Genomic DNA, 22,625 nt, shown 5'->3' with positions numbered 1-22,625 from the left:
TTCCACACCCTTCGTTTCCCTTTTTTCTCTCCATACATCCACCCATCTCCTGCTCCTGTCTTCAGTCTTCTTTCCATTTCAGTCAACATGTTAAGGATGAATTTTTTGTTTGATTTTTTTTTTTTTGGTTTTTCGAGACAGGGTTTCTCTGTAGCTTTGGAGCCTGTCCTGGAACTCCCTTTGTAGACCAGGCTGGCCTCGAACTCACAGAGATCCGCCTGCCTCTGCCTCCCGAGTGCTGGGATTAAAGGCGTGCGCCACCACCGCCCGGCTGGTTTTTGGTTTTTTGAGACAGGGTTTCTTTGTGTAACTGACTGTCATGGGACAAGTTTTGTACACCAGACTGGCCTCAAAAGAGATCTACCTGCCTCTGCTTCCTGAGGACTGGGGTTAAAGGCATGTACCACCAGCTGTTAAGGATGATTTTCATTTTCTTCTGTTCTTTTCCTTTCATAACTATGATTGATAATTAAATTTATGAGAAGTAAATGTATTTTACTAATTATAAAATTTTACTTTTGTCATTGCTTATATTTTTAGCTTACTAATGTAGCATATTTTTAAATTGTATATTTACAAATTAATACTAATAAATATTCCAATTTGTATATCTATACATGGTCATAGATATATGTATGAAGTGTGTCTTCTATATCTATCTCCATTTCTCCAGATTATTAATTTAAATGCTTAGAATTAAAAATGTTTTGAGTTTTTTTTTTTTTTGACAGGGTTTCTTTATAACTTTGGAGCCTGTTTTAGAACTAGCTCTTATAGACTAGGCTGGCCTCAAACTTACAGAGATCCGCCTGCCTCTGCCTCCCGAGTGCTGGGATTAAAGGTGTGTGCCACCACCGCCTGGCTGAGGGATTTTTTTTATATATATACACTTTTCATTTATAGGTGAGAAAGCTCAGAGAAATTGAATAATTTTTAAATATCATTTTATGTCTTAGTTGTATTTGATTCTTGTTTATTCAGAAACAATTATTTTAAAATTTGTTTCACATTTATGTGTGACTATTCTCAGCAAATGATGTGAAGGTGAATACTTTTCCTGTGTGTGTGAAGTCCTGAACTTGATCACCAACACTGGGGGGTGTGGGGACAAAAATGGGAATGATGGGATGCACATTACCAAGTAAACTGAAGATGCTGGCTTGGGAACTCAGACTGAGAGTCTGACAGGAGGATTGTGGCAGAAGTCGAAGGGTGAGAGCAAACAATTCAGGGAAATCTCGGGCATGGGACTTCCTCCAGCCTTAGGCTGAAGAAGTAGTGGCACAGAACAATGCTGAGGCTGGATTGGCAAAGGTTTTCCCCTAGATTATAAGACTTTATTTAAAAAGGGAAATTAACATCTCATAAATATTATTTTAATGTTTTAAGATAGTCCTTCTAAGCATTACTCCAGAGGAAGCTGAATTATAAAATATTAACAGAGGAATCTGTAGAATTTATGCTTATTTTGTGTCATCCAAGTAATTGCTGGAAATATGGTCAAAGAGGAATATGTACATCAGTAGACAAAAGAGAGTGAGCACCGTCACTCTCTTTTAGATTAGTAGCTCTCTCACAATGACTTTCTGGGTGTGGGATGACTCTCTCTTGATAGCTGTGCTAAGGAGTTTCTGAGATTAAAGACAGTTGAGCAGCTGGTAAGTGATCTTGGACTAGTAACATATAATATCATATAATATCATATAATATAATAAATACTTGAGTACTTGAAGGGGGTAGTAAATTCTTTAATCCCAGTATTTCCCAAGTAGTGATCTATAGAATGTCAGAGACCGTCCCAGTCAGCCAGACTATATAGCAGGTCCAGATACTGATTCTATCAGTAACCTTGCAGATGTGCAGGTCTACAAACATGTGGTGGAGATTGACTTCTGTCCTAGCTTAATTTCTGTTGCTGTGATAAGAATATCTTGGCTGGGGCTGAATTGATAGCTCTGTGTTTAAGCATACGTATTGCTTTTTCAGAAGACCAAAGAGTTCAAGTCCCAGCACCACATCAGGTGGCTCATAATCACCTGAAACTCTAGCTCCAGGCGCATCCAGTACCCCTGGTCTCTGAATACCTGCACTCCTATGCACATACCCCCGCACAGACACACACATATAACTTAAAGCAATAGAAATAAATACAACTTTATTAAGAAAAAAAGAATACCCTGACAAAAGCAGCTTAGGAGGGAAAGAATTTATTTTAGTTACAATTGTAGGGAACAATCCATCATTGCAAGGAAGTCCTAGTGACAGAAGGCTGAAACAGCCACTTGTACTACATCTATAGTCAAGGGCAAAGAGAAATGTATATGTGCTTAAAATTAAGCTACTTCCTCTGCTCTTAGACAGTTGAGGGCCTAAAACCAGAGAATGGTGCCTCCCAGTTCAGGATGGGTCTTCTCACATCCCTTAAGGCAATCTAGACAGTTCCTCACTGACATACCTATATAGGAATGCCAACCTGATTTAGATAGTTCTTCCCAGGTGATTCTAAATTATGTCAGGTTGATAACTAAAACTGATTCTTAGATTCCACAAGGCTTTCAGGCTGTGGTAATATGGTTTAAAAAGACAGTGGTTGGCTGAATCTGGGAAGCTCAACAAAAAGGCCAGGAGTTTTGTAGGTAGACATGATTGGTAAGTGTGAAAGGCAGACTAAGGTTTGCACAGGTGATTAGGTGTAGATTCAGTTATAATCAGAATGGTGCTCTTGTGCCTCCTTGAGTAATACGCTGAGCTAGTGACATGGTCTTGAAGAGGTCTCCCTTTTTGCCTTCCCTATGGAGGTACAGCACCGGGAATGAGAAAGTAGTAGTACAGGATGGGGGATAGTACTGCCATGGGGACCTTTTTCTTTCTTGCTTGGTTAACTAAATGCTCAGAAAAGGGAAATATGGATAACAGAGTATGTATTCAAATAATATTTTTAATAACATTTTAAATTTAGTTTTTAAGCTATAATTTCTAAGTTAGGCTATGATATTAGATTACCATCTTAGTTTGAGTTTAGGAGGCACAAAACTTATGAAATTATTAATAAAGTTTTATCAAATTTTGTCAGTTTTTACTTGTCCATCTTTTACAGGCTTGACACAACTCTTATAGACTTTACTGACATGAAGTGCCAACGAGGGGATCTAAGCTTCATCTTCAATGGGGATGCTGCACCCTCTGAGTCTTTTGTAGTATTAGACAATGAACAAAAAGTTTATCAGCGAATACATCATGAGGTATGTATTACTAGTATTTCACTAAAGGGTTAAAAATGTGCATTTAGCAAACCCTTTGTATAATTGCTTTATTTAAAGCTTAAAGTGTAATTGATACAGTTAATTCTCAAGGCTATCATTATTTCTTGCACCCTTTTTCCTCCTAGTCATCTGGTTTCACCCTGAGAGTTCAGTTGCTCCCTGGACCTGTGACCTTGGTTCTAGTTTTCACACACACACACACACACACACACACACACACACACACACACACACACACACACACACCCGTGTTGAACCTGTTTCTGGCCACGTGAGCTGCTGTTGTCACTGACTTATGCACAGCATCAGAACACAAGCCCTGCTTTCCACCTTTTCTCCCGCTGGCCACTCTGTCTGCTGCTGTGTGTTGAATGACCTCATTTGTTTTCTTCTCTTGCTGTAAGCAAGTCCCGCAGATAGTTTCTGTGTTTCTCTGAGGTGGGAGACTCTTGAGGTCAAGTGCTTCTCGTGCCTCAGCCTCCTGAGTGTGCTGTGCTGATTTTTGAGTTCTTCCCTTTAGCTTACTTTGTTTTGGGCATTCCACATCATGTTGCTTCTTCTTCGTTTACCGTCTTAGATTGGACTTCATAGTCGATGTTGTGTGTGCACTAATTTAATAGTTTCCTAACTCATACCCAGAAATGCAGATTTACAGGAGAAAAGAAGGGAAAAGAAGAAAAGGTATTCTTTGGAGAGGAGTGAAGTGAGTGAGTGAAGTCAGGAACAGGCCACTGGGAAAAAAGTGAGTGAGTGTTAAGGCCTTGGAGCCAGAAGTTACCTCACAGTCTGATGCAGTCGGCAACAGAGGGTCACAGATGTTTAAATAAGGTACTGATTTGACCAAAGTTTTCCCCCATCACCTACTCCCAGAGTTGCCTTCTCTCCCATTACACATGGAACTGCTAGGAGCTGCCAGGTGCTGTGGGTAACTGTGCAAAAACAGTCACTATGGGTTACTGACCCTTAATATTAGGGTTATAATCTAAGTGCTTTACAGCTGTTTATGCCACAAGTAACCTGTGCAGATTAGTATCTGTCTGATAGATTAGGAAACCGATGCTTATAGGTGATAGGTGACAACTCCAGTATTACCAGTGTCTGAGATGAGTTAGACATTGGAGGCAACAAAATTATGTGAGAAAATTCTAGTTATTCATTGAGATGATGATGATACTAGGATTGTGTGATGAATAGACAGATGAATTAAGCTACACAGTATAAAAACAACCACCTAACTCATTTGTTTTCCTCAAAACTGCTTCTTCCTGCTTTCTCTCTTTGGGTGAATGGTATCATTATCTTAAAAACTGAAAAGTTATTTTTGACATGTTTTCTCACACTCCATGATTTCTGATTGGAGAATGTGCCTGCTCATCTCTTCCCTTAATGTCATTATATCAGCATTTATCTTCATCCCACTGTTTCTAGAAGTTAGATTTTTAGTATATCACGCCTTATATGTGATATATCCTGGCTCCCTTTCTGTCTGCTTTTAGTTCTACATTGAACCTTGAAAATAAGGTCACGGGCCCTTTTCATTAAGACTGTATTACTTGAAGGTGACATTGCTGCGTCTCCGATGGCTTCCTTCGTGTAGCTTTACCTTCACTCACTCTCTAGACTTTCTGACTTGCTGTTTTAGATAACCTCATAGTAAACCTGGGTATCCACATGTGTCAGGTTATTTAAAGCTTCCTTTTTCGTTTTTGATGTTTCTATTTGCTGGACCTGGAAGGCCCTTTTTGCATCCTTATATCCAAGGGCACCAAATTAGTGTTTATTTTTCTGTGCCAAGTGAACATTGTATTTATGTTCTTTTTTGTTTTAATTTAAAAAGTATTTTTATTATTTTATATGTATGGGAGTTTTGCCTGCATGTATGTTTGGGTATCCATATGTGTTTCTGGTTCCTTTAGAATCCAGACAAGTGTGTTGGCTGTGAACTTTCTGCCATGTGGGTTCTGGGTATTGAACTTGGCTCCTCTGCAAGAGTAGCCAGTGTTTCTATATTTATGCTGTTACTATATCTCAAATCAGGTACCAGATGTAATTTAGTTGATAGGAGTGTTGGTCAGCAGCTTAGGGCCTTGGGTTTAATCACATAAAACAGTATGATTGTAAAAAAAAAAATAACAACAACAAAAAAGACCCATGCGAACCACAATCAAAATACCGTTGTGGATCCCAGTCCCAACAGAAACATTGACAAGACCCTCCCTTACAGAAGACTCAGGGATGTTGTAGAAGGAGGAGTGGAAATATGGAAAGTGGAATATTTCATGTTCTTCTCAACCTGTTGAACCAAAAACATTTCTTTAGAAAACTGTCCAGTATTTGTGTTACCGAGGAATCCACTTTCACTCACTATACATTAGCAGTAATTTCAGGGTTTGTAAGGGTGGTGACTATGGTGTTGGTATAGTTCCAGCTGTTGGTGCTGATTGCTGTGGACTCAGTGACACAGGCACAGTGATACCCAGTTGAAAGTGGGCTGTAAGAGTAGAAAATAGCCATCTGCTTGTAGCCATTGCTGCCTCTGGAGAGCCTTCATTCCCTGGTCTCTATCTAATAGGAGTTTTTTATGTGAGAGAACCTCTTTGTATATCTCCCTGTTTGTTCCCCAGCTTCCCAGCATGTGGTTTTCTGTCCTAGAAACAAGTGCAGAGATTAGCTATGTGAGTCTGGTGACCTGAGGTCAGTCCCTAGTACCTATGTGAAGCGAGAAAGAACACACCTGATAGTTGTTCTTTGGCCTCTCTGTACACATCATGACATAGGTTTTCCCCATCATCCACATGCACATCATGCATTTACAAATGCATAGAAAATGCTTTAAAAGAAAAAAAAGACAGAGCTTAAGCAAGACTACTGGTAAGTTTTAGAAGTCATATTTATGACTTTTCTAATAAGTATTGGGAAAAACACACTCTTCTCCTTTGTTCTCACCATGTTAACTCTGGCTGGGTACTTGCTATGGAGTCCAGGATGGCCTTGAACTTACAGATCTTCCTCCCTCTCAAGTGCTGGAATAAAAGTTGTCCTCCACCACAGCTAACTCCCTTGTTCTTCTTAGAAATTTTTGAAAAAGAGGCTGGGCAGTGGTGGTGTACAGCTTTTATCCCAGCACTCTGAAGGCAGAGGCTGGAGGACCTCTGTGAGCTTGAGGCCAGCCTGGTCTACAGAGCAAGTTCCAGGATAGGCTCCAAAGCTACAGAGAAATCCTGTCTTGGAGGGGAAAAAAAAAAGAAAGAAAGAAATTAAATATTGAAAAAGACTCAGATAACAGTGATAGATTTTTTTTTTTTAAGATTTATTTGGGGCTGGAGAGATGGCTCAGTGGTTAAGAGCATTGCCTCCTCTTCCAAAGGTCCTGAGTTCAATTCCCGGCAACCACATGGTAGCTTACAACCATCTGTAATGAGGCCTGGTGCCCTCTTCTAGCTTTCAGACATACACACAGACAGAATATGGTTTACATAATAAATAAATAAATATTAAAAAAGATTTATTTGTTATGTACACAGTGTACTGGTACCAGCAGGCCAGAAGAGGACACCAGATCCAGATCTAACTACAGATGGTTGGGAGATACCATGTGGTTGCTGGGAATTGAACTCAGGACCTCTGGAAGAGCAGGCAGTGTTCTTAACCCCTGTGCCATCTCACCAGCCTCTGGATTCTTTCATTTATATTACCAATAACTAAAGGCTAATTTATCTGCATATAAAGTAAATAAAACCTCTGAATAGGATTTTTGTCTCAGGTCTTTCTATTTGATTCTTAAAGGCGTTAAAAAAATTTGTGTCACAACCATATAGTTCTATAATGAAAAACAGTGAGTTTATTACTTTTTTATATAATAGTGTGAAAATGCTGTATTTCCTTTGCCATGGTTTAAAAGACTCATAATTAGTCATAATTCCTAGTTATTAGAGAAGATATCAGACATGAAATGTAAGCATCTAGTTTTAGAATAAATAGCACTTCACGTTATTTAGAAACTATATTTTTGTCCTTTGAAATTTGTTACATATTTGAAGGAAACCCAGATTCTGATATTAACTTTTCCCCCAACCTAGGAGTCCGAGATGGAAACAGAAGAAGAAGTTGATATTTTAATGAGCAGTGATATTTATTCTGCAACTTTATCAACCAAATCGATTTCTTTCACACGTGCCCAAACTGGATGGCTTTTTCGGGAAGATAAAACAGTATGTAAAAATACAGATTTTTTTTTTAAGTTTAAAAAATTGGTATCTGATATCACCAAAATAATGATGAAAATTATAGGAATTATCTTTTAGGCTGATCTTTCCTCTCTTTTGAATTCACAGAAGTAGTTAGAATTCTTAGTTACATAGTTTGCATGTGTTTTTGGAAAAGCCCAGAGAGAAAGTATAGTTCATTTGAACTCTGTTGTCTGCCCTCCTCATAAGGGGAGTTTGCACATGGTTCCATTCTTTTTCTGGTGATTTGTGTATAAGAGGCCTATGGAGAGATGCACACTTGAATTTATTTTGCTGGGTCTTTTCTTCATCCTTTAGAGCTCCTGTATCTTATGTTTGCCCATATTAAGCTTACATCTCTACAAACTATGGTGAATTTAAATCTCAGTGGAAGTTTCTATACTTCCTGTCACATCTGACTACCTAAAATCATGCTAAGAATGCTTCACCTGGCATGGCCTCTATGGAGTGTTGAGCCAGGAGGGTTCAGGTTTGAAACTGACCTGAGTTATGAAATTTTGAATGAAATAGATAATGAAACATTTTAATTAATAAATAATTGTTTGTAAATTAATAAAATAAATAACTGTAAATGTAACAATAAGAGCTGTATCAGGTAAGGGGTGAAGATTTAATGGTTTTTTTTAGATAATATTTATGAATATAGTAAGTGAATGTTTTTACATTGGAAAAACAAAGCTTATATTCACTTAAAACTGTAACTCAGGAGATAGCAATGAAGGCTGTTGGATAAATGAGATAAGGTATGAGAGAAAAGGGAAGAAAAGGAGAGGGTGGCATGTGGGCTTTCTTGCTTTAAGGGATTGGCTTGTGTACTTTTGGGAATTTGTCTGAACTGTTATAGCCGACTGGTTGTTGACGGGGAGAGGTGCTACCATCTGGAGTCAGAAATCTATGCGTAGGATATCAAGGTTTTCGTATTGCAGTTTTAAAGAAGAATTGCTTTTTCTTCTAGAATCCTTAGTGTTTTCTGTTAAGGCTCAGGAAACTGGATGAGACTCACACAGTTTATAGAGGGATATCTGTTTTTCCAGAGTCTGTTAATTCAGTGATAATTGTATTAAAAATGTCACCACAGCAGCATGTTGACATCACAAAATAAATACCATATATAAATAGCCTTATATACGAAGCCAGAAGACTCTAGTGACCACTGTCTACAATCCTGGCCCTCCTGCAGACCTTTTTAGCATTTCTCACACATAAATATATATCTGTAAATAATGTGTAGTGTTTTGTCCTGATACTAATACAATGGTGTCTAAGGCTTTGGAACTGGCTGTTTCATGAGTGTGTGGTGGGATTCTCTACTTCTCACAGGAGTGCTGCTTCTGTTGGCAGTTTGCGTGTTACATAGTAAAGTAAGCACACTACAACTTTTTCCTACAGCCTTAGTATTAGCACATGTTTCTGCCATTTTCTCCATTGTAACAGAATTCATTCATTTCCCTTATGCCTTTGTAGTGTACAGTACAGGCAGCAAGAATGATACAGCATGGTACAGCAGTGGCTGAGTCATGAGTAGCACACACTTGACATTTTCGGGATAATTTATATTTGATCAATGCTGCTTTTTTATATGGTCACAAGACCTGTTAATCACCTCCCTGGCATACAGAAGTCTACCCCTGAGCCCTCAAAGCCTATTTGGCAACAATTGGCACTTAGGACTCCAGGCTGTGGGTCCAGTTATTGCAGTGCATTTGTTGCTTTGAAGTCTTACTTGTCTGTGCTCTGTTCTTCTGGGCAGCATTAGACGGATCACTTCAAGAGAAGATAAAAATTGAAACTGCTGTCCACCTAGTGTTACCACTAAGCAGCCAAAAGCTCTTGAACAGCGGCTAGGTGACCTTCTTAAGTCTTTGACAGGTAAGGAGGGAGTCAGTTTACCATGGTTCCCATTTTGTAGGTAGAAACGGGTGCAAAATGCTTGGCTTCCTGGTCACTTTTAAGGAGGTACGGAAGCACTGGAGATGCGCTGTACATGTAGTTTTGGAATACCAGGGCACATCAAGGTGGAGTAGTCAATCTGGACACAGGTGGAAATGGGAAGCTGGGTCAAGTAAGTTTATAATACATAGATAGTTTTATACGGGTCTGTGTGGGTGTTGGAGGTGCGGGTCAGCGTCGGATTATACTTGAGACTTCATTGGAAAGAACTGCCCGCTTTCTTCATGCTGCCTTTTTTGTCATTTGAGTTTTTGCGCCTGCATCTATAATTTAAACATTTAAATGTATTAGTGAGCAAGGCTACTCTTTTTTCCCCCCTTTTTTCAAATCAGTGAGTAGCAGTAACTTGAAGTTTTATTCTGTCAGAGATCAGAGAGGGTCTAGTGTGGCATGGACTATAGATTTTAATTCTGCTTTTCTATCTATAAAATGGGAACAGTGTTACCCCTGACCCCTCCTTGTTACTCAGATTTGACTCTTTAGTAAGGTTCTTAGATTGTTTTGTGCTACTTGGGAGTAGGTAATGAATGAACACCGTTCATGCTTCTGTTTAGACTGGCTAATTTGCAGGTTAATTAGCAAATATCTTTTGTACTTTAAATTTCCCTTTGTGTTTGGAAATGATTGTATATTTAACTTCTGAAAATATCTGATGATTTCACATATTAGCAGAATATTTATTTTCATCGACATGGTACATGTTTATGGAGAACTTTATGATCTCAACACTTTTTAGAAACCGGAAATAAACCTTCCTTTAACTGTCATTTTGGAATATTTGATTTTGTTTTAGGAAAGAGTAGGAAACTTTTTGGCAGACTTTTATCTGGTGAATGGACTTGTTCTAGAATCAAGAAAAAGAAGAGAGCACCTCAGCGAGGAGGACATTTTGCGGAATAAGGCCATCATGGAGAGCCTGAGTAAAGGTGGGAGCCTGACGGAGCAGAACTTCGAGGTGCGCTTCTACTACCTCTGTCTACCTGTGTATCTTTATTGTCTTTGTTGATTATGAGTAGACAGTGGGGGGAGACTTTTGGTATTTTTTGATTCTGTACTTTATCTTTGAGTATTCATTAGTTAATAGACTAAAGCCATTTTGTAAGTATGAAACCTGGTGTTAATTCTTATTCCGTATCCTGTTGCCTGCTGCCTTGAAGATCCACTACTTTATAGGTCATCCCTAGCCTGTACAGCCTGGGAACTGGAGTCGCTTCTGCTTATTGAAACACTGGTACAGTGAGTGTGGGGTCAGGAAGGATGGGGAAAAGCCAGACGTGTGTCAGGTCTTCTGGGACTGGAGTTGTGCTTGATAGGGGTTCTGGGATCCAAACTCTGGTTCTCTGAAGATCAGCAAGTGCTTCTGATCGCTGAGCTGTCTCTTCTAGATTCTAAGATTTTATTTTCTTCCAGCCATTCCCTCTGTCAGTATCCGCAGATGTTAACTTCTTCTCTAAACAGGAGAGTAGGGATCCTTGAGAGAGAATGGAATTAGTCCAGTAGATCATGGGCACCTTTTTTAGTGTCTGAATAAAACTGATTGAAAGCAACCAAAGCACATCTCACACATAGTGACAGTCATCTTCTAGTCTGTGGAGCAGCAGTCTCAGAGCTGTGCATGTGTTTGCAAGCATGCATGTATGTGTGAGTGCTGGAACTGCAGTCAGGAGGCTTGGGTATTTGCTTACCCTAGAGCAAAGTGACCGGATTTCCTTACAATTAGTGTGACAGACTAGATTTAAAAATGAATTTTGTTGTGATGGTGGCTATTGCTACCCTTGTTTAATATTGGGGCTGAAAACATAGAACACTTCAAACAGAAGAAATTAATGGGCTGTTTGCCAGTTAGCTCTGATGAGCCAATTGCTGCATAAATGTATGTAAAAAACTATCTGGTGTTAAGTCTACAGGCCAGACTGATGCCTGTTGATTCAAATGGAGACAACTTGGTTTATGTACGATAACATGAAATGTATTCTATTGTATTTGAATTGTAATGGCTCTTTAAATGACATTAAGAAGCTGTAATTTTTCAAATTAGAAGTTAAAATATAGTTTACTGGATGTAACTATAGAATAGAACAGAATAATATGCATGAAGTACATAGATTTTCAGCTTTAGTCAGGATTTAAAGGAAACCCTTGTGAACTATAGGCTTATTTTGGCTCTGGCATAGTGGAGCAGATGTTGGCTTAGTTTCTGGTGCTGTGAATGTCTACTGAAGGCAGATCATAGTGGGACAGGAAAAACACAGTTTTGTGGGTTTTCTTTTTCTTTTCTTTTCTTTCTTTTTTTTTGAAACAGGATCTTCTGTTTCTCCTAAGTAGGAGAGACATTTCTCCCCAGATTTCTGATCCGCTTCATTCAGCTTTGTGGCTGTGCACACCAAACTCAGTTAAGAACCTCTATTCTTGGTGAATATTTAAGTTTAGTTTGTCAATTTCTAATGTATATGTATGTGAGGCTTTTGGTGATTGTGACATTGAATTTATAGATAAATCCATTACTATATAAAACTCTGCTTGAAGCTTTGTTTATGTTTATATATGTGTGTTGCTGGGTCTAGAACTTGGGGCTTCGTGTGTACCACAGCTTTTGGCTACCCCGGCATCAGCACTCTCCCATTATCTGGCTCTTTTGGGGCAGCTCCTGCTTTCTATAGGATGTCATAAAGGATGGATCTTCTCTTCAAAGTCAGTCTTTCTTTTGCACAGTCACTGCTAGTTTAAAGTAAGGATCTGGCTTCCAGGCATTTGTAACGTCTCTAGCAGGCTGCTAAAACAAGCCACAGTTTACCAGCTCCAGTTCTTAGTGGGACATATCCCTTTGACCGGGGACATACTAATAATAGAAACAGGGAGGTGGGGAGGTAGGCCAGTTGGCATGTGCTCTTCGGAGGTGGAGGCAGACAGAGCAGGAGCTCAAGGTTATCTTGGGTACGCAGTGAACTTGAGGCCATTTTGGGCTTACCCAAGGTCTGTCTTTAAAACAACTCAGAACAAAAATCCTTTCCTTCTTTAACCAAAGTGTAGTGGTGTTACTCTTGACTGTTATTCACCTTATTTCTCCCTAGCAGTTTTCAGTTTGCACCGCCTCTCCCTAGTTTAGATTGCTGGCTCATCCTACAGTGATAGAAAGTCATATTTAACAGGCATTGAAATTTGACCTTAAAGACAATCAATAGGTAACTCTTTGTGTTGTCTCTCCTTTTGCTGTTTCCTGTCATAGTTGAAATAAATACATCAATTCATATTCTTCACTCTAATTCTCTTTGCTTTAAATATTATTATAAGCTGGGCAGTGGTAGTGCATGCCTTTAATTCCAGCACTTGGGAGGCAGAGGCAAGTGGATCTCTTGAGTTCGAGGCCAGCCTGGTCTACAGAGCAGGTTTTAGGACAGGTAGTGCTACATTGAGTGACCCCCATCTCCAAAAACAAAACCATAAAGGTGGAACCCTCCACAAGTCTGTAGAGCTGCTTTCTGTGGTTTTATTTGACCTGTGATTGGTTTTTTGTTTGTTTTTAAATATTTATTTATTTTGTTTACAGTGTTTTGTCTGCATGTATGCCTGCAGGCCGGAATTGGGCACCAGATTTCATTAGAGATGGTTGTGAGCCACCATGTGGTTGCTGGGAATTGAACTCAGGACCTCTGGAAGAACAATCAGTGTTCTTAACATCTGAGCCATCTCTCCAGCCTGTGTTTTTTGTTTTGTTTGTTTTGTTTTTTGAGCTGACATAGTGCTGTGCATTTATAACTCAGGCACTTGGGAGACTATTGCTGAAGGCTCTTGAGCCCAGGAGTTTGGGTTGTGGGAAACCTGCAGGAGAATTCAGCCCTGTACCCCCACCAGTATGAATAGACCTGGTCTTGTATTTTTGTTTGTCTTTTTCCCCGTTTGGGGACAGTCTCACATTGTTCAGAATGGCCTTGAGGATGACCTTGGTCCTCATGCTTCCATTTCCCAGACACCTGTGCCTTTCTAGTGACTATGACTCTTAGATTTTTTTTCCTGCTGAATTGCTTGTTGATATATTTTTTTCTTCTGCTGCTTTAAATTTTTTGAAGCCAGTATGTGTGTATCTGTCTGTGCTTCTGTATCTAGCATAGTTCCTGGAAGAATTTTAGATAACTGAGTCAGTGAAGAAGAGGTAGTTACTTGATGCCATTATTTGGGAAAGCACAAAAACAGCAAAGCAGCAAGGAGTTTTATTTAGAGACAATAATAGAGACTGCAGAGGAGCAGTGGCCTACTTGAGCTAGCGCACTCAGGAGCCGCAGATAGTGTTTGCAGCTTTCTTTTAATGAGTCTGCGAAGAGGGTAAATTGGTGGCTAGAGGAGGGGTATGATGGTTTCTGTTTTGATTGACATGCTTGAGTTACCTGTGTATGTCCTTTACAATGATGCATCTGATCTTAAATGTTTTGCATGTCTAATCATGCATTGGCATCAGATGGCAAATAAATTTTTCTCTTAAAAAATTCACTCAGGAGCAGTGGTGGCACACATCTTTAATTCCAGGACTCAGGCGGATCTCTGTGAGTTCAAAACCAACCTGGCCTACAAGAGCTAGTTCCAGGGCAGGCTCCAAAACAACTAGAGAAACCCTGTCTCGAAAAACAAAAAACCAAAACAAAACAAAAGCCTCACAAAAAGGTCACTCAAATGACAGTCTGTTTTACTGTTCATTATCAGGCTGAATATGTTGTAGGACATGTGTGAGTAGAGTCATGGGGTTATGAAAGGGTTGCTGGGGAGGAGCCCACTGTATGTATTGTTTGGAGTGGTGCATGAGGAATTTGGGGTTGCTAAGCTTTCCGCCTTAGTATGTTTTAACTTTACATTTTAAATGTGATATTCTCACTCCACGTTCTACACTCTCCTTTCTCTTTCTCTTATTGGCAGCCGGTAAGAAGACAGTCCCTTACCCCTCCTCCTCAGAACACTATTACGTGGGAAGAATACATATCTGCTGAAAATGGAAAGTAGGTGTTTTTTCCCCCTTTGATTTATGTTTTCTTTGGACCTTAGGAAGAAAATTTGTTAAAACAGTCTATTGAGATACAAGAGTTTTGAGAGCCTACTATTGATGTATTTTTATCTAAAGCTATTGTTACAACTTTAAGAAATATAAAGTAAGCATGAAAAAAAAATCCCCAAATTTTGTGTGCATTGTGAATCTAGAGCCTTCTTTTTACATCCCTTCTGTCAACCACACACACCGATAAGCAAGAACCTTGTAGGACTAGTTCTAAGGGAGTGCTGCTTTTCAGTTCCCTTGTCTGGCAGACTGTTCTTAGCTGTGCTGATGTGTTAGCCACCCAGTTTGCTTCCCCTCTGTCACCATTCATTCCATTGACTGGTCAGCATCTTTCATAAACTTGTGCTTACTCTGTATCACTAACCTGGAGAGGAGTAGGCACAGCAGCCCTCTCCCTTTACTGTGCATTGACTAGAGGAGAGCTGAGTGAATAAAGGTGATTTGGAATGGACGAATGGATGTTTATTTTGGCTCACCTATGTTTCCTTTGGTGGAGAATAAAATAGCCCCCTTTGCACCTACCACTCCCACCCACTCCACTCTGTTCAGGAAGAAGCTGCCTTGTTTTTTCCTTACTGAGAGTTGTGCTGTGATCACAGGTTTTGTACATTCTGTTCTAGTGTTGGATGGACATAACTTTTTACAGTGTTGGGCATAGTCTTTTTGTGAGTGACCATTGTTTTGCCTAGCCTTTGTTAGATACCCCAGCAGGTCAGAGGAAACCATCGTGTAGTCCCTGGCGTGTGCTAGATAGTTCAACAGAACTTTTAAACAGGGCAGGAAAGCCCAGTCGCACAACTCAATGGAGTAAGGAAGGAAGGTCTCAAGCCTGTCCACTCTGTTCACTCTGTTAATAGAAGGGGTGTTTGCCGCAGTGCAGTCACAGACACCAAAAGAAGGAGCCTTAAATTTATTATAGCTTTAACAGTGCACCTGTACACAGTGCACCTGTACACAGCTTTAACAGTGCACCTGTACACAGTGCACCTGTACACAGCTTTAACAGGGCATATGTACACAGTGCACCTGTACACAGCTTTAACAGTGCATATGTACACAGTGCACATGTACATAGTGCACATGTACACAGCTTTAACAGGGCATATGTACACAGTGCACCTGTACACACCTTTAACAGTGCATATGTACACAGTGCACCTGTACACAGCTTTAACAGTGCACTTGTACAGTGCACCTGTACACAGCTTTAACAGTGCATATGTACACAGTGCACCTGTACACAGCTTTAACAGTGCACTTGTACAGTGCACCTGTACACAGCTTTAACAGTGCATATGTACACAGTGCACCTGTACACACCTTTAACAGTGCATATGTACACAGTGCACATGTACATAGTGCACATGTACACAGCTTTAACAGGGCATATGTACACAGTGCACCTGTACACAGCTTTAACAGTGCATATGTACACAGTGCACCTGTACACACCTTTAACAGTGCATATGTACACAGTGCACATGTACATAGTGCACATGTACACAGCTTTAACAGGGCATATGTACACAGTTCTTTAATCACAGTACTTTTATTGTTGAGTGCTAAGACAAGTAGATAGTGAAAGAGATTAATTTTTATTTTCATAGTGATTTTTTGTTCCTAAGAATGTTTATTATTAAAATTGTTTTATTCAGTATGAAATTCCTTGAGAATTAACGTTTGTTTCTTTTAAGCTCTATTTTTGTCTCATTTCTTATATATATCTTGTTTTTAGCATAATAATATTTCTGTAGACAGGGTAAGATAAGTGGAAGATTGTGAGTATTGATAGAGAGTGATGAGTTCTCTGCAAGGCTCCCTAACAGTGTTCTTTCTGTTGCAGGGCTCCACACCTGGGCAGAGAACTGGTGTGCAAAGAGAGCAAGAAAACATTTAAAGCCACTGTAGCCATGAGCCAGGAGTTTCCCCTGGGGATTGAGTCGTAAGTATGCTGTTGACTACAGAATTTCTGACAGGCACCATTATTTGCATCTGAAATGTGAAAAAAGCAGACAGCTCTTGGCTCAAGAGTGTGTACACCTGCCCATAAATTTTCTGGTTTACGTAAATACACATGCTTATAAAAACTGAAAGCATAGACATTTGTGGAATAAAAAGGTATTTTCTTCCAGCACATTAGTTAGACTGCTTTTTCAACTATGCTTCTGAATGCAGAGCCTGAGAATAGTCCGAGTTTTCCACACGAGTTTCTGTGCTTTATGAGCCAGGGTGTCTTGGATTCCAACAGTGATCATATTTATGTCAAATCATATATTTGTCTTCTTTTCCTTTTTCTTGGAATTTATAGTACTAACCTCCTATCATTTATTTTGTTGTTCTTTTACTACTACTACTTCTACTTCTTCCCCTTCCTCCTCCTCTCTACTCTTCTTCCTTTCTTCCTCTCTTCTTCTTTCCGCTCTTTTTTTGTTTGCTTGTTTTTGTTTTTCGAGACAGGGTTTCCCAATAGCTATGGAGCCAGTCTTAGAACTCACCCTATAGACCAGGCTGGCCTCAAATTCAGAGATCCGCCTGCCTCTGCCTTCCGAGTGCTGGCATTAAAGGCGCGTGCCACCACTGCCCAGATATAATTTTCAACAAAATCTGTTCACACTACCTGCCTTTGTTACCCTGAAGCTTTAGAAGGTAGATAGAATATTGTACAGAACCTCTATGTAAGCTAGAGGCCACACATAGGTAGAAGCTGGAGGCGATGTGAGAAGGGAGTTAACAGACATGGAGAGATAGCTCTGGTCCCTGTTAAAGGAATGCAGCTGATTTTATAGTGTGCTTGGAATTAACTCCAAAGAGCCTTAAGACGTGAGAAATAGATGTATTAGTGCATGTGATGATTGTAACCACTGTCCTAGGAGAAAGGAAGTCAAGAAATGCTGCATACAGAAGATAGACAAAGAATCCATGCTATCACAGAAGAAATGTTACTGCTGTGGAAACACACCGAGAACATAAATCAGTGTAGCTAGATCACTCCTGAGATGAAGGGCAAGAAGGAATACTAAACTGAGCAGAGAACAGCACTATTCACAAAACAAAATCATCAGACACAGTGGATAAGAGTAGATGTGGCTGAAATTAAATTTTGACAGATGAAGTCAGAGCCATGACTGAGTACAGAACTGGATCCACTTACCAGCTTCCAAGAGTGGGGGCTAGTGTTCGAGATGTGATAGACATGTCTCTGTAGGAAAGGGCATAGTCTGTGAGATAACATTTCATTCCAAGATGGGAAAAAGCTGGTACAGAACAATCACATGGAAAATTGCCCCTTTAAATGACAAGGTTTCTTTGCTTTGATGGGACCTCACTCTAGCCCAACCTTCCTGGAACTCCCCTAGTCTTCATGCTTCAGACTCCTGAGTTTTGGGATCATATGAATTTACAGATGTAAGCTACTCTCCCTGGTTCCAGATAAACTTCTGTTGTTTTTTTTTTCTCGTGTGATTGAACCTAGTACCTTGCTCATGTTGGACAAATATTCTACATGGCCTCTCTAGCTTAACTCTCAGTTATTAAGAAACAAATTTAAGAGATTTGGGCAGAGAAAGCATAGCAATCACTCACCCACCCATAGTTTTTGACACAGGAAAGGGTAAATTATGCTCAAGTTCACAATCCCAGCTATTTGGAGACTAAGGCGGGAGGATCAGAATGTCAAGGCCTGCCTGGACAAGTCTTTAAGACTATATATGTCTCAAGAATTTTCAAAAAGTAAAATTTAAAAAAAGTGTTGGGATTAAGCTCAGCAGTAAGTGCTGACCGTGCATACACAGGATTCTGGGACCAACTCTCAGCCCCAGAACAAAAGTAAGTTAAAGGAAGTGTGTCCAGCTGTCAGGAAAGCAAAGCAGTTAAGGTTTAATGTGTGTTTAGCTGTTGCTTACACAGCAAGACACTGGAAGATACGCCCTGTTGGAAGGAAAGTAATAGTAGGTGTTGGAATAGCCCAGCCAGAGGCTGGAAGGAGCTGTTGTGTGACTCTGTTGTATAAGACACTGAAGAACTCTGGGATCTAGGCAAAGGGGTTGGTTATGTGATCTGAAATTAACCAGGATTAACCCCACTAACCTAAAAGTGAAGTCAGTCATGAAAATAGAAGAAAACAGATGCATCCAAGAAAGACTGAGGACTTAGCCTCAGTTTATCTTGTTTGAGCTGTGCAGTTCAGGAACAACCTTAAGGACATAAACCATGAAAACATTATTCTTTCATTTTTCAGATTATTGAATGTTCTAGAAGTAATAGCACCCTTCAAGCACTTTAACAAGCTTAGAGAATTTGTTCAAATGAAGCTTCCTCCAGGCTTTCCTGTAAAATTAGGTAAGACAAAATTCAGGTATAATTTTAGTGTTCTTTATTTTTAATTCAAATTTAGTAGGATATATTTTAAAGGGCAGTGAATGTACCAGTTGCTTCATTTTTATTAAGGTTTTAAAAAATTATTATTTAAGTGTGTTGGTGTTTCTGTTAAAATGCCTGAGAAATAACAATAGCAGATAAAAGTTTTGCTTTCTTTGTGATTTAAATGAAATGAAATATAAAGGTCATGGTAGCACCTCCTGCAGGAGAGTGTGTGTGAACATTTAAGTCACTAAAATAAAGAAGCACAGAGATAAATAATGAAACAAGGCGCAGACTTCACAGCACCAGTAGGAGAAATTTAAGAAACCTTTGCGACACACTGGTTCCTATGCAAGTTGCAGGAAACAAACCATTTAGCATTCACGTTGGACGTCGGGAAGTAGAAATCTGCATCAGTTTACTAAGCTTTCCCAGCAGTTGCCACAGGGTGCCTTCTGCAGCAAAAACCCACTCAGGGAGAATCAGATGAGCAGAGTGGGTGAACATACTCTCCAGATTCACTTACCTTTTGGGCCAGAAACTCTTCTATGATTGCTGTGCTCAAGTAATGTCAATTGAAAGAGAAATCAGGGGATGTTCTTCTAGGAAGCCATTGGAGCCCACTGCACAGGCTTGGGTGGTGTGTATTGGGTCCCTCTGGAGTTGTGTGCAGGAATGTGGCCTACTCGAGTGGACTGTCTCAGATGGCATCTGACGGTGTCTCACCATTTGTTCTCCAGATATCCCCGTGTTTCCCACGATCACAGCCACTGTGACTTTTCAGGAGTTCCGATGTGATGAATTTGACGGATCCATCTTTGCCATCCCTGAAGACTACAAGGAAGATCCGAGTCGTTTTCCTGACCTTTAACTGATCCAGAAGAGCAAGAGACTCCAGGTGGCAGGGACATTGCTTCTGTAAGCGGAGGGTCTACACATCAGTGATGTGATGAGAAACGGACCTCTAATAAAATGTCCGAAGCTTCCTGATGTGCCATTCATCTTTTTAAAGTCATTTCCTGTCTGTAATAGTTTAACACCCAGTGACCCTGAGACCTTCCTATGTAAAGCAGCTGTGAGTGCTGTGATTTCTTTTTAAGGATTTTTACACTTCCTGTTGAAATATATATGCATATAAATATATCTATAGCTATATCTAAAACACTCCTGGACCATTAATGTAAATTCAGTGTCTTAAGAGATATGAAACCCTTTGAAATGCGTCACCTCTATCCAGGGTGGCATGCATAAATGTTCCTTTAAATTTTGTTTTCATTATTGTGTATAGTTCTGTAATTTGAATGTTCAGTGAAGGAAATGAGTTTTCTGAGGTGAACAGAGCAATGGTAGTCATCAGTTGCATTTACAGCCTGCTGCAATACATTCCGAGGAAGTGCTCCCTGCAGGGAATGTGGTGCCCTGCCCCCCAGCACCTCAGTAACAGTTGCATTTACAGCTGCAATGCATCCAAATGGAGTGCTCCCTGCAGGGAATGCGGTGCCCCCAGCACCTTTGTGCAGCTCTTCCTGGTGCTCTTTGTTTTATCTGAATCCCTTTTCAGTGGAAACTGTTTGTTACTGATCTTCCTTTCATAGAACCTCTTTTTTGTTTGTTTTTATTTTCCTAACCTTGAGTTTAAAGGTTCTTGTTGTGTTGATAGGTACGGTAACATGCTTACAGCTAGCCCTCTCCTAAGTATCAGCACTTTAAACAAATTCCAAATTTTTAAACTTGCTTTCTAGTAAGTGCACATGAGTCAGATTATTTTTAATGGAATATTAGTGCATTGGTGTCAATTTTAAAAAAATACATATTTTGGACAACTATGTATGTAATGCTTTCAAAATAAGGTAAAAACATTTTATATGCTACAATATATTTGTTATAGGCTAAAAGTCCACAAACATGCAAGATTGAGTTCTTATTTTTTTTTTTAAGTCACAGGAAAATATATACTGATTTCCCTCTCCAAAGTGTTAAAATCATGCATTACTCATTTTTGCACTTAAATTTTTTCATATTTATTACAAGATGTTTTGAAGGTCCAAGAATGAAAGTAAATTAGGGAGACTAATGTCTGAGTCATAAGGAATCACGTTGTATTAAAGACTTATCTAAATATTTATAAATGTGTCCTGATGAACTGTGTCAAGGATGCACTTGTCAGGTTGGTATAGAGTGACCCGTAGTTTACACTTACCAAGATTTTAGAGATTTTTATTGAAGAGATGATTTATTTAAAAAAATCCAAAGCATCAGCCATCAGATATTTATCTCTGTACGGTTACATCTCACATAGTGAAACCACCTTGCATATGTTGTTTTATTACTTTTTATAAGAAAAATAATCAAGAGTTAAAAATCCAAAGCCCTAACCACTCCAGTAAGATAATTTTAATAACTGGGAAGCCCAGAGCTAGCTTGATGGAATGGAGGGTTGTTGGCCCCTGGCGTTTAGATAATGGCTGATCCAGTGACTTGAGTTCTGTTGTCATTTGTAAGGTCTGAGGTTCAGAAAGGCAGTGACCACTGCTGCTTTAGGCTCCCTGGCCCTGTAGACCATGTAGGACAAAACGATAAATTGTAGCTTGAGACGTAGAGCTTGTTACCATGTGAATATTTTGCTGGATTACACTGGAGACAGGACTACTGAAAATTGCTGCACTGGACTGTACTACTGAAAATTGTTGCACTGGATTGTTTTAAGACTTAATTTTTCTCTAATAAATAGTAGAATCAGATTTTCCATTCCAAAATATTTTTTCTCTGATCACAAAGAAAAATGTATCTCTTACAATGGTGGGAAAAAAGGAGTTAATAATTAATGCAAATAAACTTTTCACAATATTAGATTTTCATGATGTGCCTTTTAATCCTGTTAATGAAATGATTTAAGGTCAGTATTTTTTTTACAATCTTACATGCAGATCACTTTTGAAATGTAGATTAAAATTCTGTATTGTAAATTTAAAAAATTTAAGCTAGTAGTAGGGGCCCCATTCCTGAAAGGTGTGATACCTCATCACTTAGGTATGATATCTGTAGATACGGTTCCCATCTTCAAGAAACCATTCCTGAGACATGTCCTTACTAGATATTCTTGGCAAAGAGCTGCAGTTTTGTGGAACAGAGCCTAGCATAATCCTCAGAGAAGGCTGAATCCCTACAGCAACTGATAGGAGCAGATGCAGAAACCCACAGTCAAACATTAGGCAGAGTTCAGGGAATCTGGGGAGGAAGGATTTTAGGAACCAGAGGGGGGTCAAGGACACCACAAAAATCAGCTAACCAGGGCTTAGGGGATCACAGAGATGGAAGTGACAAGTTAGGGAGCCTGTATGGGTCTGACCTAGGTTCTCTGCATATATGCTGGTTTTGTAGCTTAGTTTCTTCTTGTGGGACACACTGTGAGTGGGGGCTATCTCCTGTTTGATTTTGGGACTCCCTTCCTCCCACTGGTTGCCTCTCCAGCTTTGATATGACAGTATGCTACTGTTCTTAATGTAATTTGTCATATTTGGTTGATACCCGGGGAGCCTGCTCTTTTCTGAGGGAAAGCAACAGTGGATCTTGGGAAGAGGGGAGCTTAGGGAAAGAGGGCTGCTAGGAGAGGAGGAGGGGAAACTGCAGTAATGTATCAGAGAATTAAAAAAAAGGCTGCAGTTAATAAAAGGCATGTACAGCAGGTGCCATGGTTAAGTCCATGTTGATGGCTGGAAACCTACATGATTATTAGCTAATAGCAAGCAGCTGAATGCCAAACTA

General features: G+C 39.6%; 1 protein-coding gene across 2 annotated transcripts in view; it reads left to right on the top strand.

Annotated features, from left to right (window-relative positions):
• Positions 1-21,710, top strand: part of Ankrd13c (ankyrin repeat domain 13C) — a 44,525-nt gene extending 22,815 nt beyond the window's left edge. For both annotated transcript variants that reach the window (XM_075981019.1, XM_075981018.1), the window contains 7 exons: positions 3,098-3,242; positions 7,343-7,474; positions 10,254-10,415; positions 14,366-14,445; positions 16,345-16,443; positions 18,739-18,839; positions 19,601-21,710. In XM_075981019.1, coding sequence (XP_075837134.1) covers positions 3,098-3,242; positions 7,343-7,474; positions 10,254-10,415; positions 14,366-14,445; positions 16,345-16,443; positions 18,739-18,839; positions 19,601-19,731 — 850 coding nt within the window. In that variant the 3' untranslated portion in view covers positions 19,732-21,710. The remainder of the gene's footprint in view (positions 1-3,097; positions 3,243-7,342; positions 7,475-10,253; positions 10,416-14,365; positions 14,446-16,344; positions 16,444-18,738; positions 18,840-19,600) is intronic.
• Positions 21,711-22,625: the final 915 nt, after the last annotated feature.

Source organism: Microtus pennsylvanicus, chromosome 7 (genome assembly GCF_037038515.1).
Source record: "Microtus pennsylvanicus isolate mMicPen1 chromosome 7, mMicPen1.hap1, whole genome shotgun sequence".
Taxonomy (NCBI): domain Eukaryota; kingdom Metazoa; phylum Chordata; class Mammalia; order Rodentia; family Cricetidae; genus Microtus; species Microtus pennsylvanicus.
This window is presented reverse-complemented; position numbering and strand designations above follow the sequence as displayed.